The 15,195-nt window shown below is 41.0% G+C and overlaps 3 protein-coding genes across 5 annotated transcripts; 2 read left to right on the plus strand and 1 right to left on the minus strand.

The window, feature by feature from the left end:
- Positions 1–4,617: 4,617 nt before the first annotated feature.
- On the plus strand, positions 4,618–8,394 carry echdc1 (enoyl CoA hydratase domain containing 1). Of its 2 annotated transcripts, XM_085422404.1 has the most exons (7): positions 4,618–4,657; positions 5,824–5,895; positions 6,815–6,990; positions 7,109–7,251; positions 7,357–7,409; positions 7,546–7,626; positions 7,715–8,394. In XM_085422404.1, the coding sequence occupies exons 2-7, from the start codon at positions 5,831–5,833 to the stop codon at positions 8,130–8,132; spliced, it is 936 nt and encodes a 311-aa protein (XP_085278530.1). In that variant the 5' UTR covers positions 4,618–4,657; positions 5,824–5,830; the 3' UTR covers positions 8,133–8,394. The 2 variants fall into 2 exon arrangements, with proteins under 2 accessions (XP_085278530.1, XP_085278531.1); XM_085422405.1 differs by lacking the exon at positions 7,546–7,626.
- Positions 8,395–9,745: 1,351 nt separating this feature from the next.
- Positions 9,746–13,316, minus strand: LOC146658681 (E3 ubiquitin-protein ligase rnf146-like). 2 transcript variants are annotated; one of them, XM_085422398.1, is made up of 3 exons: positions 13,163–13,316; positions 12,450–12,508; positions 9,746–12,087 (listed from the first exon to the last, which is right to left on the minus strand). In XM_085422398.1, the coding sequence occupies exon 3, from the start codon at positions 12,076–12,078 to the stop codon at positions 10,918–10,920; it is 1,161 nt and encodes a 386-aa protein (XP_085278524.1). In that variant the 5' UTR covers positions 12,079–12,087; positions 12,450–12,508; positions 13,163–13,316; the 3' UTR covers positions 9,746–10,917. The 2 variants fall into 2 exon arrangements, with proteins under 2 accessions (XP_085278524.1, XP_085278526.1); XM_085422400.1 differs by having other exon boundaries at positions 13,168–13,306.
- A 36-nt stretch (positions 13,317–13,352) lies between these two features.
- On the plus strand, positions 13,353–14,894 carry mdh2 (malate dehydrogenase 2, NAD (mitochondrial)). The gene has a single exon (XM_085422401.1). It carries the CDS (start codon positions 13,476–13,478, stop codon positions 14,487–14,489), a length of 1,014 nt encoding a protein of 337 aa, XP_085278527.1. The 5' UTR covers positions 13,353–13,475; the 3' UTR covers positions 14,490–14,894.
- Positions 14,895–15,195: the final 301 nt, after the last annotated feature.

Consider the following 15,195-nt stretch of genomic DNA (forward strand, 5'->3'; position numbering starts at 1 on the left):
CCCCTTGCAAATTGTTGACAACAAGGTGCAAACCAGTGATTTCACTCAATTAGACTTAGCCTGCTGGAGGCAACATTATTCTGTATGGGTATAGCAGCCAGTGGAACCAGGTCACAAGCGTTTATTAATGATTGATGAAAGTCAGAATTCTGAGAGTAAACTTTTTTCTCAGAATTCTGACTTTAATCACAGAATTCAGATTTTTTTCCTCACAATTCTTTTTCTCAGAATTCTGACTTTAATATCAGAATTCCGACTTTGATCACAGAATTCAGATTTTTTTCTCAGAATTCTTTTTGCCCCCTTAGAATTCTGACTTTTCTTTTCTCAGAATTCTGTGATTAAAGTCAGAATTCTGAGATTACGGTTCTGACCTTAAAGTCAGAATTCTGAGAAAAAAGAATTCTGATTTTTTTTTTCTCAGAATTCTGACTTTAATCTCAGAATTCTGAGATTAAAGTCAGAATTCTGACTTTTTCTCAAAATTCTGATATTACAGTTCTGAGGTTAAAGTCAGAATTTTGAGATTAAAGTCAGAATTAAAAAAAAAAGAATTCTGAGAAAAAAAATGAGAATTCTGTGATTAAAGTCAGAATTCTGAGAAAAAAAGTTGGAATTCTGACCTTACTCTCAGAATTCTGACTTTAATCTCAGGATTCTGAAAAAAAAATCAGAATTCTGAGATTAAAGTCAGAATTCTGACTTTTTTCCCTCAGAATTCTGACTTTAATCACAGAATTCTGACTTTAATCTCAGAATTGTGACTTTACTCTCAGAATTCTGAGATTACAGTTCTGAGATTAAAGTTAGAATTCTGAGATTAAAGTCAGAATTTTGAGAAAAAAGAATTCTGAGAAAAAACAGTCAGAATTCTGAGATTAAAGTCAGAATTCTGAGGGAAAAAAAAGTCTGAATTCTGACTTTAATCTCAGAATTCTGGAAAAGAAAAAAAAAGCCCGCTCTTTTTTCTGGTGGTCCTAATCCTCTTCCGTACCATTCTCATTGAACCCCCTTCTCTGGTAAAAGAGAAAATATACACACAAATAAACAAGGCATATGATCATTCAATACACATCATCAAAAGAAGAAACTAAATAAGTATCTATCAACAAATGACCCACTTAACTTAAACCATAATAGACTTCTTTCCACTAAATCCAAAGCTTGCTTTTATCTATTTAAAAGAAAAATACAGTTGTTTCTTATAGTACAAATATAAATCAATTACATCATGTAAATCGATTAATTGTAGAGTAATCCACCCTAAAACCAGCGTGCTTATCTCCCAGAAAACCCACTGCAGTTAAATAAGACAGCTAGGTTAAACTACTTCTGACTGCTGATAGAAGTAGCAAGATCAATTGTGAAGTGTACATGGTAATACGCTCGGCTCAGATTCAGCCCAATGCTGCAAAAATCAGATAGAGCTTCAGTTAGTAAATGGAAAATCAAAGCATACTTTAAAGCAACCCAAGGTTTTCTCAAGGCAAAGAAATTGGATATTCTTCAGTGGCCAAGTCAATTTGATATCAACCCAACAGCACATGCTTTTCCATTATTAAATACAAAACTGAATGCAGACAGACGCACCACAAACAAGCAGAAACTGAAGGTGGCTGCAGTAAAGAACTAGCAGAGCAACTCGAGCGAGAAAATGCAGCATTTGTTCTAGACGTCAGGCACACCTTGCCTGCAAAGTTTTTTCATCCAAGTAGTAAAAAGGTTGTTTGTCCAAAATTTTACAAGATTTTTGTAAAACTCATTGAAATAAAGATGAAAGCCTGCACTTCAGCCACATATTGAACACTGTGAACATTAAGCATGTCCGAAAAAAATAACTCAGTATTTCTTAATTGAGAAATTTGTGAGTTGTAAAGAATGTAGTCTGCATAAAAATTGGTTCATAATGTGTTGTTTCAAGTGCATGGTACACATTACAATAGGTGTCTTTTTGTCTGCCAGTGTTTCAGTTGCATCTTGAATGGTCACGTCCCTGTTGCTGCCTCCACTGAAGTGTATCCACAGCCTTACCAGAGTCTCCTGGCACTCTGCCGTCCACCCCCACAGACCTCTAAGCACTCCTCACAGGAAACCTCTGGGCCCCAGAGAACCTCTGGCACCTGCAAACCTGCCATTCTTTGTGCTCTGAAATAGACCCTTACAGGCTCTTATCTCATCTCTGAGTGTAGCTGAGATGTTGCTCACCCTATTGGACCCCCTATTAAAGGGGATTGTGCTCTATATGTGGACAAAAAACAAACACATATTTTAAGGATATTGTCGGTCAGATTTCCAGGAATTGTACTTAAATCAATGTAATGTCCTCTGAGTGTGTATGTGTGTGTGAATGTGTGCCTGTGTGTGTGTTTCCTTATCTTGATGTGTTGGTATAGAGCCATGCTGACTGCGGCACATTCCCCGACTTCCTGTGGAGCCCCAGACAGCTGCATATTGATCAGTACACTGATGCATCAGTTTGAAGGCCACATACAGTAAACACACGGCCACACACTGAAACACACACAGACATACAGGGCATGCAACAGCATTTGTGCATGCATATAGGCAGATGTGAGAAATGCATCCCTGCCTTTCTCCCATTAGTGAGGCTGTAATTTCAGACAGCCTTCCATTATCAGTCCGTGGCTGCATCACTGATATCCAGATGGATAATAAAACAGGCTAAAAGGGCTGAACAGACAGTGACTGAAAGTAGATGAGCACAGTTTGAAAGATGGAAGATACCACACCAGGCTGCTTGTTTATCACACACTACAGAGAGACCAATGCATATGCAAACTGCACAAAGCCACGATGTCCTTTAGGTTCTGCACTTCACACAGTGATATTTATGGACAGGTTGCAGGTTAGCTGACCAAGCTTAATGCACTATGCAGAGCAAGAAAGGGAGTCAACGTGTCTGGAATGCCTTCCTGGGAAGAGTCCCACCAACATTTGAATTCCTTCCCCACTTTTAAATAGACTGGAGAGGGGTGGACTTTTAAACAGAGTTGACTCTATTGCTGCCTTGGTTACAGTGCAGTGTATCCTTGTTGATGACCTTTTTACATTTGCACTATGACTGTGTCTGGCTACAATAAACCATTTAGGGGAAATTACACTTTGATCCAGACAGCTGCCGCTTGTATGTGCAAAATATTTTCCTTTGAACGGTCCTGTAAAACAGTATGCGATGACAGTTTTAAATAAGGCCACTGCTATCTGATCAGCTGTGGTTCTAGGCATGTGAACGCAACAATATTTTGACAAGTTCTTCTCAGATAACCGTTTTGTGTCAAGTGAAAAGGAATCCTCAGCAATCCGAACGAAATGAGGGGGGTATTTTTGGTTCCTCTGCTCTTTCCACAGAGATGCTATGGGCTGTGAATAGCGGTAGAGGATGTGTGGATTGAAGGGAAGGATTTATGTGTCCACTAACCACATGCCAGACCACGGGGCAGGAAGTGTCTCAGCCTCCTTCTGTTTTTGGCACATATTTTCCACCTTTTCCTTCACCAACTCTTGCTATTTACAGTAAATTATCCTCTCATTCTTATTTATTTATGATTATTCACTCTCTGCAAGCCCATGATTTCTAACTCTTACTCAACCTTCTCTCCTTTCTCCTTCAAATGATGATAAGACTGGGCAAATCTTTACAAACCTCAGTTTTTTCATTGTTGCTGTGACTGTTGCTGTGAAAAAAATGTAATGAATTGTCTTAAAGATGTATTTAAAGGTAATCCTTGGACAGTACTGTGATCTCAGACACATTTTTGTCTATCGCTCACAAAGGTTTTATGTTTTTTGTGAAGCAAATAGTTCCTTAGACAAAGCACATATCATAAATTCACTGGGAACCAAAATACATTCAAAACCCAAATAAATCGACCCCTTTGCCATTATAGTATTGCTGCTCAGGAGAAACTGAGCGGAATCTTAACCCTCATCTTGATCTTATTCCAGCCACCTATTTCATATGTTTTGCAATGCCTACTTTGTGTATACAGTTTTGGTTGTTTGACAAAATGTTGACATAGTGCTAGATTAGAAAGAATCCACTGCCATGACCTGCTCACTGGTGTCAAGTAAAGATGTTTTATACTATAAATCATCACCGGTTATAATAGGGTTTTACCATGAAAACCCACTGTACAATAGTGACAACTTTACATAGGTCATGTTATTATGAATGCCAAATGCCTGTGCCGACATGGAAATATGAGTCCTGGGTGCTTTTTGAAGGGCTGGTGTCAGTGCTACTGAATAAGGGCATGTCTGCAAAAGCCAGAGTCTCAGTGTGCAGTGTTTACAGACATGTGATAAAGAGCAGGTCTCTTTGTGCAGTCCATAGGCCTATGATGGATAACATTATAGTTCAACAATAAATTATAATTTTTTTTAAATATTGTTCAGTCTATGCACCAGCATTATATATATATATATTGTTTCTTTAAAAAAATATAAAATCTGTTTATATATTTATTTTATTTAAAAATGAACAAAAGTGCAGGAAAGGAACATGAGTATTACTCCGCCCCCTGGTGGAGGACTTAAACACCTACAGTCACACGCTGGCTATCGTATTTGTTTCCTGAGTTCTAGTTTCTAGGGGGGCAGATTTCAAAGTGACACCACCGGACTGTCATAAAGCAAGGTTGGTTTCGTGTTAAGTGTTTTATAATGGAAATAGCGACATGGTAAAATTTTATAAACGAATTTTACGGAACATATTTCATTCGTTATTAAAGCTAGAAAAGGACTGCTAACCCAGTGTATTTCATTTGCCAGCTGTGAAATGCTTCACCTCTAAACAGAACCGTATAAAATGATTTCAAAGTTTGATTCTTCGTCTGGGAATTTTATTGATAAATTGTTTACTAACTCTTTGTGTTGATACTCTTGTATCGTACTGCAGTAGTTTCAAAGATGTTTTCCTACATGTACTGTATGCCGGGCTGGTTAATACTACAGACATGTTACAGATGTCAAAAGCTCCGGTTGTTTTTGCCCATTTCATCTTAATGCTAAAAAAAAAATAAAATGCTACAATACATTTTAATGTTCCTGTTTCACAATATGTTGTGGAAAGACAGTTTATGTGGGTTTGTCTCTGTACACAAACACAGTGGGTTTTAAATCAAGCAATCAACATGTTATTAAAAAGCAGATTTTTAGCTTTAATTCAAAGACTTTTGCAAATATTTTGAATAAACTGTTTAAGAATTACAGCAATTTATACACATACACATTTACCTATTTTCAGTTTATGAAAAACATTTGTGAAATGCATTAACTGAAAGCTCAAAGTCTGAAGTGTCCATTACATATTCCCACTATGATTCTATATAAAGTGATCTGTCTAAGTTAGGGGAGAGGCAAGGTATTGATAATAAAATATGGCACTCTATCCAGTTTAATCAACAGAGGTCTCTACTTCATGATCCTTCATGGTGGCATTAAAGTGAACTACAGTTAACCAGCCGCAAGTGAAGAAGACACATTATTAAAGCATATCATTAAATCAAGCTTATTATTATATTAAATACTGATAATATGCATTGATGCCATAATAAGGTGAATAAATATATAACTCCTGTTATGTGAATCTTTAGGGCTCTTTTTATTCACTTTCACTCACACAGATAATGTGCTGTGTTGCTTATTATCATCTTGCAAAGTATCCTAGTATCATTTTATCATGATACCATCAGTATTGTACCTAACGGTGTGTCGTATTGTTTGGCCACAAGTCTGAGGCAATTTCACTGAATCTAGCTAAATGCAAATATTTTCTCTCTGTGTTTCTCTGCCATCATGCAGCAGCAGGATGGTCCTCTGTGCGCTGAGGCAACAGGTCCTGAGGTGCAGCAGTCACTGCAGAACCTGGGCCAGGTGATGGAGACTAGACATCATTGCTCATCGCTATAATGGCAACAGCAAATAAAGAATGTCAACCATGCCAAGTTAAATCCATTTTACTTGTTCACGTATTAAAAATGATGAAATTCATGTTGATCCTAACATCACAATTTCAGCTAAACTGGATTATATATTTACCATTTATTTGCATCACTTAGTAACATACATCCCCCATGCTGATTTAAACAGAGGTTGTAGTTGTTTGTTTTTTTTTTAAACCATTCCTTCTTCCTCTGTTTGTGAGTGTAAGCATGCAGTTTGACCTTTGAGCAACAAGAATCTATTTGGCTGCTTTGTAAAAGCTTTCTTTAAATGACTGTTATTGATATCTTAACAATCAGTATCATTAAGCTCATTTAACCTGCAGTACTCTCTGGTCATATCAGTACAATTTAATAAAACCTTATCAGCTAAAGTCCTAATAAATGGTCAATAAAGATTTGGGCCATGGATCACATGTGTTATGCAGTGTGTGTCCTGCATAACCGCTTTCTTAAAACCCTTCCATATTTTCATTAAGATTTGATATAAGAGTATAGCTAATGAATGGATATTACTGCCTGCTCTGTGCTTTTGTACTTGGAAGTATCTTTTTAAAAAGTAGACTTTTAAAGAAATAGGCTCTTAGGTAGGTAAACTTACACTAGCCTTGCACCTTACACTTAATAGGATGTGATTTAAAAAGCACTGATAGTATGCAGACATTCTGTAACTGTGTTTAAAATTATTAGAAAGTCTGAGATCTTTCATGTGTAGACCCTTGAATGACTCTGATGCCATTGGTTTGTACATTTAACATGACTAACATGTCATTTAACTTTAACGCACATATAAATAAGAATGGAGTTTAAAGACAAAAAGGCATTTATTCATCCATGAGTGTTTCTCCAAGGCTGCTGCAGAGACAGAGGAGTAGCTGTGTTTACTCCAGCATCCACGGCTTCAACCAGGATGAGATCAAAGAGAAGCTTCAGGCCTTTCATGGAGGCTCCATTGATCTGCTGAAACAGGACTCTGGCATTGCGGTGCTGACCATCAACAACCCATCTCGCATGAATGCTTTCTCTGGTAAGGTTACTTTACATTTGACGCAGACTGACAGATAAAAATTAGCCTCCCATAAATATTTGTAAGTGAAATTGCACTTTGGTTTATTGCCTTGATTATTTTTTTGCCCTGCTGGCAGGCAGTATGATGATAGATCTGGAGGAAAGGGTGAGCCAGCTGGAGAACTGGCCAGAGGGCAAAGGCCTCATAGTTCAGGGTGCGGCTGAAACGTTCTGCTCTGGGTCTGACCTTAACGCTGTCCGAGCAATATCTAACCAGCAGGTAACAAAGGGGACAAATTCTTTACTGCATTCATGTCTATCTTGGTGTGACTGTCTGGATTCCTCTTACTGAAGATGCCTAAATGATGCTTTTCTTGTCTCATAGGATGGGATGAAGATGTGTATGTTCATGCAGAATGCTCTTACGAGGCTGCTCAGGTAAGGACTCTAGTTTTCCTCTCTAGTGCTTTTTTGCAAACTACAACCGTTACCTTTATGCGCTTAAAGGGGTCTTAGTTTAGTTTTTATATAATGTGCACCACAGTATGCTTACAGGAGCATTTTCTTAGTGTAGGCTCCCCCTGATCTCTGTTGCTCTGGTGGAAGGGAGAGCATTGGGAGGCGGTGCAGAACTCACGACTGCCTGCGATTTCAGGTAACGCTCCTGAGAAGTTTCCGTTACATAACAGCATTTTATCCAAAAGCTAATAATCTAGCATGCGTATGTTATTCCTTTCTCGCAGATTAATGGAGGCAGGCAGCGTGATCCAGTTTGTCCATAAACACATGGGTCTGGTCCCAGGCTGGGGCGGTGCTGCCCGACTTGTCCACTTGGTTGGAAGCCAGAACGCACTGAAGTTGCTTGGCGGGGCTGTAAAAGTGGATCCCGAGCTTGGCGTAAACATTGGACTGGTGGATGGAGTCCTGGAAGGCCATCAGAAAACAGAAGGTGCTGCCCCTCTCCTGCAGCAGGCTGAAAACTGGCTCAGTCGCTACACAAAGGGACCTGCCCCAGTGATCCAAGCTGTGAAGAAGGTGGTGCTGTCAGGCAGAGAGCTTCCTTTGTCTGAAGCTCTGAGGACTGAGAAGGACATATTTGGGACGGTGTGGGGCGCTCCGGCTAACCTGGAGGCCCTGGCGAGCAAGTCCAAACACAAATGACTTTTGTGGAAACTAATTTTAGGGGACTAAAGTTATATATTTGTTTTGATTGAGTACTTTTACTAGGTGCATCTGTTCAAGTGCAGTGATAGTGAGAGATGAGTCATTGCACAGTGCTGTGGTTGTGATTCTTGTTGCATCTCTTTGACTTTATGCCTACAAGTTTAGATGTTAAGAAGCAAAAACACCCACTGAAGCTTCCTTTTTTAATGTTGTATACAGAACTTCCAGGTAAAGTAAATAAATACAAATCTGGATTATGCATCTGCCCCTTTGCTAAAAATACAGCATCTGTGGTGCACTGTCAAGTCATAAGAAATGTAGTATCATTCCCACTGTGGAGACTGAAATTATTGTGATTTGTTTACACTGGTGTCCTTGATAGTAACAGTGAACATGCTGTATGATCCTGTTGTGTTAGGGATTTAGTTTTCTAAACCCTTTCAGTGCCAATTCAGCAGATAAAGTCTGTATCCTCCAGCTCCTCTGACTATGCAATTATGGAAATGATTAGATCACTCCAGGCTGATTAACACTGAAGCAGTCAAGACAATGAGGTATAATCAGCATGAGAAAGACTCATCTTTCTGTAGGACAGAGAAACACTGCAGTAGTTTATATCTTACTTGTAGTTTATATCAGCTGATTCTTCAGATTTCCTCAGTGTCCATGTCGCTGTGGCCTATTAGGAAAACCTTGGCTGTAGGAATGTTTTCCGAGTGGGTATCGCTGCTTTGCGCAGTAGCTCTCATCTTCTGCATTAGGAACATTCAAAATTCTGAAGCGCTGGGCCAATTAAGCATTTCAGCCAATCATAGTAAATATCATAAGTTGTACCCCCCCCCCCCCTCAGTGTGTTGTTCATTTTTCAGTAACCCGCAGAGCAAATAAGGCTCTGTAAAAAGTACAAATGTTCAAGGACTGCAATGGAAAAAGACAGGTCCCTGGAGCTTGCTGAGCTTGTATCCCCTGTTCCCCTTCCAAAGGTCATGTTTCCTGGCAAGACAACCAGCTGGAGTGTTACTGTCTGCTGTGGTCAGAATACCAAACACCACGGATGTGAGTGAAGGGAAGCCAAATACTTGGTGTAGAGAAAAGGTGGATGAAATGTTACGTAAAGTGTCCCAATTGATTGCGCTACTTTTAAAATCAGGATGGAAATATTTTCCCAGACTATGCACTGTCACAGAGACGCCAAAACAACAAAATACAGTCTCCAAACAGAGCGAAATAACTTCTGGATGTTGAAATGACACTTTATTCTTAAATTACGAACCATAAAACAAACAAAAAGGTTACTAAGCAAAAAAAAAAGGTTACACAATGATTTATTCTTCCAAATGGAAAGTTTAAAACTGAGCCGATGACTGAGGCATGTAAGAAATAGAAAACCAATGCAACTTGAAACTTCTGCAGGATGACCAATAGCAATGGTATAGATTTGTTCTCTTACTCCCCCAGACATAATATATAAGAGGGTTTACAACCATAAGAAATGCACAAACACAAAATTAAAACATTTACTCAAACTGAAAACATCAATTCTCCACATCCTGCCAACCAGTAGTGTTTAAGTAACTCTCTCTTCAAACACGCACAGATTAGAATACACATTTATTGAGAATACTTTAATCTGGGACACTAACATGGAAGCTTCAGAGGCATCAGCAGCTTTAAAGGCACAATGCTGCTACTCCACAGTAAAATGCCAATTCTTCAAAGCTGGGAAAAGTTTTACACATTCATTAAAACATCTTAGTTGTCATAAAACTGCAGGCAAAATCAAACACAAAATCTTGGCATATAGCCAGATAACCTCAGGTTTCCAGATATTCTAGGTTGCTAATCATTAAGTGTCAAATTTACAATCCCATACAGTTTAAGAGCATCGTGTTGAAAATGTTTCCGTTCTTCATCATGAACAAACTATATTCTTTCTTTTCAAACCACAATTAGCTCTGAAATGAAAGACACTTCGAAAAAGTTCAGTTAAATTAAAACTTTAAGAAAATGCTTCATAATTAGTTAAATGTGAAGGAGACTGTTGAAGTAAGGTGGAGGCTAGGAATAAGGTATTAAGGGTTAAATTCTCTGCACGAGTAGGCAGATGACTTGAGCTCTAATGAGCTCATTTCTGCGTGCTATGTTAGCTGAGAGAGTTAAGTGCAGATGACCAGAATGCAGCCGTTCATAATGGCTGAGTTCCAAAATCCCATTATGCCTTCTTTCACTGGAAGTCACAAATCTGACTGAGGCTAACACTCTGCCCCCCCTCTGGGTGTTAGCTAATAAATGTAAACAGGTAGGTAGGTTTGGCCGAAGTCACTTTTAACTTCCACTTGCCTGCAATTTGAAAAAAGCAAACTTTATACACCTGCAGCCAGTAGTGCACAGACTGATTACAGCCAACTCTGTTGCACCTCCCTCAAATGATGTGCTGAACAGAAAACGCTGTGTATTCATCTGTTTACCAAGCTGTACCTTCTCTCTCTCAGAATGAGAACACTCAGTTCCAGAACATGAAAACAAACTTCTGCTGACTCTGTATTTTTGTGATGAGACTGTTAGAATCACGCAGATACCTCCAGATCATTGTGCTCCCAGAATGGGGCATACAAATAGAGGAAAACGTGGTTCTGTTTATTACTGGATGTGTAGTGCATCATTTCTCCTGCAGAAAGTATTCCACCCCCATTTGATCTGTGACCAAGTGAACGACAGCATAAAGCGAGGAACAAATTAATGAGGAACACAGCCATTTGGTGATAATATATTAATGATCGCTTCACACCTCAGTCACTGTACACTGGCCATCAGGCATTCTGGACCTTCCACTGCTACTGGATGAGGGAGACGGGGAGGCAGACTCTGAATGAGGAGGGGCTCTGTTCTCTGGATTCAGTCTTTGTCTCCTTGGCCTACCCTCCCGCGGCTCCACACGCTCTCCATCTCCCCCGTTCTCTTCTTCATCCTCCTCATCCTCATCATCACTCCAATCTCCAGAGCCAGACTCATCTACAGAGGTGTGAGGGTCAGAGGACCTGGAAGGTGAGGCCTCCTCCTCCTCATCTTCCTCTCCTTCCCCAGCCTCAGACCGCTCATGAGAAGGTGTGGGCCTGGGGCTGATTTGCAGCTGGGAGAGAGCATCCTCCAGAGGGGGGCTAGTACTGGGGCCTGGCTGACCACCGAGGGAAGTGGGAGGTCTGGCAGGAGCTGAAGGGGCTGATACAGTAGAAGAGATACCTGTAACCTGTTGCTGTATATTTGTTAGTGTGGTATCAGCCCCATCAGCAGAGTTCTCTCTACTTGTAGCCCCCACGGCCCCACTAACACCCTCAGTGTCCAATCGCAGTCCTGCCACCCCCTTCTTGGGAATGTCTAAAACGTCTCTTTTCATCTTACGTCTGCGACCGTGCTCATTACGCCTATACTGCACCATGTTCTCCAGGTCAGCTACATACAAAAAACCAGCAATGAGCATTTCGGCTGTCTTCTTACCCTTGGAGAAAGCGTCCTCCAGCTCACGGCTGGTTCGCTCATCATACTGCCACCAACCATTACGCCCCTCATAATACCAAGCGTGATCACTTGCTGCCCCACCTCGACCTCCTGCTGATGCTTTCAGCTCCTCTGGAGAGAGAAGTGTAGGCCTTTCCAGGAAGTCATCAGGTACTTCTTGTCTACAGAGAGCACATCGTTTGCTCTGCCAAGATGCTCCCTTTACACACAGGAAACAGAAGACGTGATGGCATGGCAGTTGGACTGGGTGGACGCAGCTCTGCAGACAGATGGCACACTCAGGAACTGATAGAGCTGGGGATGAGTTGCTGGAGCCAGAGCACGATGATTCTGCACTGTTCCCACTTCCACCACCACTGTTGCTGCCTTTCTTGCTGGATGGGAGTGAGCTAACAGAGTGGTCTACCTCTCCACAACTAGCCATCATGAGGAAGTACTGAAAAAAAACCCACAAGAAATATCATAAAGGAAAATGTTACAATGAATGTGTTCTACCCATTTGTTTATTAGTAGTGTTAATTTCAATACAGATGTATATTGTGTGAAATTATTAATATTACTGGAGATATTATTCTGTGGCTATCATGCCTAGGTAAATGAATATATCTTTCAATGAAATGGACACTATGCAGCTGATTTTTCTTTTATTTTTATTGCTGTCATGACTTCACTTAACACAATGTTACTGTCACAAATTAGCAAACAAATAAAAGGCTAAATAAAACCAGCTTTTAATGTTGTCTAAAGGCACACTGGTACCATCACAAAATTCAAATACACTATCCATTTTGGACTTACTGGAATGAGCTTAGTGCTGATGTATCATCAGGAGAGCTGTTCGACCTTGAAACTTGCCACTGTCAAAACGAAAAGAGAAGTGAGTGAAAATGTGTTTCATCTTAAAATACATACAACTGTTCGGTACAATAACAAGCCATTTCTTATATGCATACATTTCCTCCCAATCAAACCCTTCAGCTCTGGCGTTAAAACCGATTACTTACAGGTTGGGATTAATTCACTAGTTATAAGTGAAACCTAAGAGGTTACTGTGTGTGATACAAAAGGCTGCTCAGTTACCTCACAACAATCAGTGAACTGTGCTTTGTGACTTAAACCTTCTATCGTTAAAGCAGGGCTAGTGACAAGCACATTATTTAATTAAATTTAACGGCTAACGATGTGATGGTTATAATACTCACAATAACTATTAATAGTATATATAAAAACTTGTCTGGCTGATTACCCAGCAGCTGGTCAAACAGTACCGTTTTACTTGTAAAACGAGTCGAACAATAACGACACAGAGGCTTTTCTCGACTGACAAAGCTTCCATAACAATGAAACCTGTTGTAGTTAGCTAGCCCTGGCTAATCTGACGGCAGCATTGTGACTCCAGCAAATAGACGGCGTTCATTTGATGGCGCTATCTTACTTTAGCAGGGGCGACATAAAGAGTCAGAAGACGTGTTTTTCTCACGACACAAACACCGCAACGACCGTACACGTACCGTACCGCTGTGTTGAGCTGGTTTTCGTTACAATTCTTTTGATGGTACTAATGTCCAATTCTAATTTGCCCACTTCTGCTGTTCACTGGCTTTGTTTTCCTACGAAAAAGAAGCTGAGACAAAGACGACGACGCAGCCGTACGAACTGACGCAAATCAGACGTAAAATCGCGCGACCATTATCTTCGACGCATGACAACTCGGTAGTCTTCCGGTTTGCTCGTGGCTAGAGGACGTTGGTGTCACGGAAGAGAGGGGCTCCGAAGGCGTTTCAATTTTCACTCATTTCAGTAGCTGAATCAACATTCAAGAAGATGTTTTCCCGTGCTGTGAGACCTACCGTTAGCCTTGTGCGGGGCTTGGCCACCTCGTCACAGAACAACGCCAAGGTGGCGGTGCTCGGGGCTTCGGGCGGCATAGGCCAGCCGCTATCGCTGCTACTCAAGAATAGCCCCCTGGTGAGCCACCTCTCCCTGTATGATATCGCTCATACACCCGGAGTGGCTGCAGACCTCAGCCACATCGAGACGAGGGCCAAGGTGACCGGCCACATAGGCCCCGACCAGCTCGGCGCTGCGCTGCAGGGTTGCGACGTTGTGGTAATTCCAGCCGGCGTGCCCAGAAAACCAGGCATGACCCGCGATGACCTTTTCAACACCAACGCCAGCATTGTGGCCACCTTGACCGATGCCTGCGCCCGCACTTGCCCTGAGGCTCTGATCTGCATTATCTCCAATCCCGTCAACTCCACCATCCCGATTACATCAGAGATCATGAAAAAGCATGGAGTGTACAACCCAAACAAAGTGTTTGGTGTCACAACCTTGGACATTGTAAGAGCTAACACCTTTGTTGCAGAGCTCAAGGGCCTGGATCCTGCTCGTGTTAATGTGCCGGTGATTGGAGGCCATGCTGGGAAGACCATCATTCCTCTCATTTCCCAGTGCACGCCTAAAGTGGAGTTCCCTGCTGACCAGCTCTCCGCCCTGACTGAAAGGATCCAGGAGGCCGGCACAGAGGTGGTCAAGGCCAAGGCTGGAGCTGGATCTGCAACCCTCTCGATGGCCTATGCTGGCGCCCGCTTCACCTTCTCCGTCCTGGACGCCATGAATGGAAAAGAGGGAGTGGTGGAGTGTTCCTTTGTCAGGTCTGAGGAGACAGAGTGCAAGTACTTCTCCACACCTATCCTTCTGGGGAAGAACGGCATCGAGAAGAACCTTGGCCTCGGCAAGTTGTCCGCCTTTGAGGAGAAGCTGGTTGCTGACGCCATCGGTGAGCTGAAGGCCTCTATCAAGAAGGGCGAGGATTTTGTCGCCAACCTGAAGTGAACAGTTGACCCCCTTAAAAAACAGCTGTGATTGAGAATTTGTTCAGTCTATTTAAAGGCATCTGGCTAAATTTCCATCTGTCAGTGTCTCCTCTGTCGTTTTTGATTTAGACTCATCTTGATTCAGATACCATCCTTTTGAACTTGGTTGTATTTGTCATGTATAATTAATGTTCTCTTCTCAAACATTGCTTTATCTTGCACTTAAGATTTGTGTACATACTGTAATGTTGTAAAGTACATTTAAATCAGAATTTCATATATTTTCATGTGCAACCCCACATTAGTGGAGACTTCTTTGCTAAATGAATGAGGAGGAAATACTGTCATGCCTGATGCAAAATGCAGTAGATGCTGCTGTTGAGCAAAAATAATCACTCCACCAATAAACAGTTTAGCTTTAAAATGTTTCTTTATTTATTTTTGCATAAAATGGCTTGAATGGGTACACCCAGATGTGACTATCCTACATTTCATATCTCATATTCGTTTACTTGTTTAAACTGACCAAATTGGGTTATGGATTATTCAAAAATGCACACAAATTTAATAACGCACTTTAATAAATTCAAGTATATTTTGCCAGAGTAGCTTCAGCTACAGAAAGATGGGCTCCCAGTATTTTTTTTTTTTTTTTTTTTTAAAGTAAGTTTTTAAGGCCATAGCTTCTTACTACTGCAATCAGATTTAAGCCAAATGGAGAGCGT

Source organism: Rhamphochromis longiceps, linkage group LG11 (assembly GCF_057381845.1).
Source record: "Rhamphochromis longiceps isolate RC_006_pf linkage group LG11, R_longiceps_female_GT1.1, whole genome shotgun sequence".
NCBI lineage: Eukaryota > Metazoa > Chordata > Actinopteri > Cichliformes > Cichlidae > Rhamphochromis > Rhamphochromis longiceps.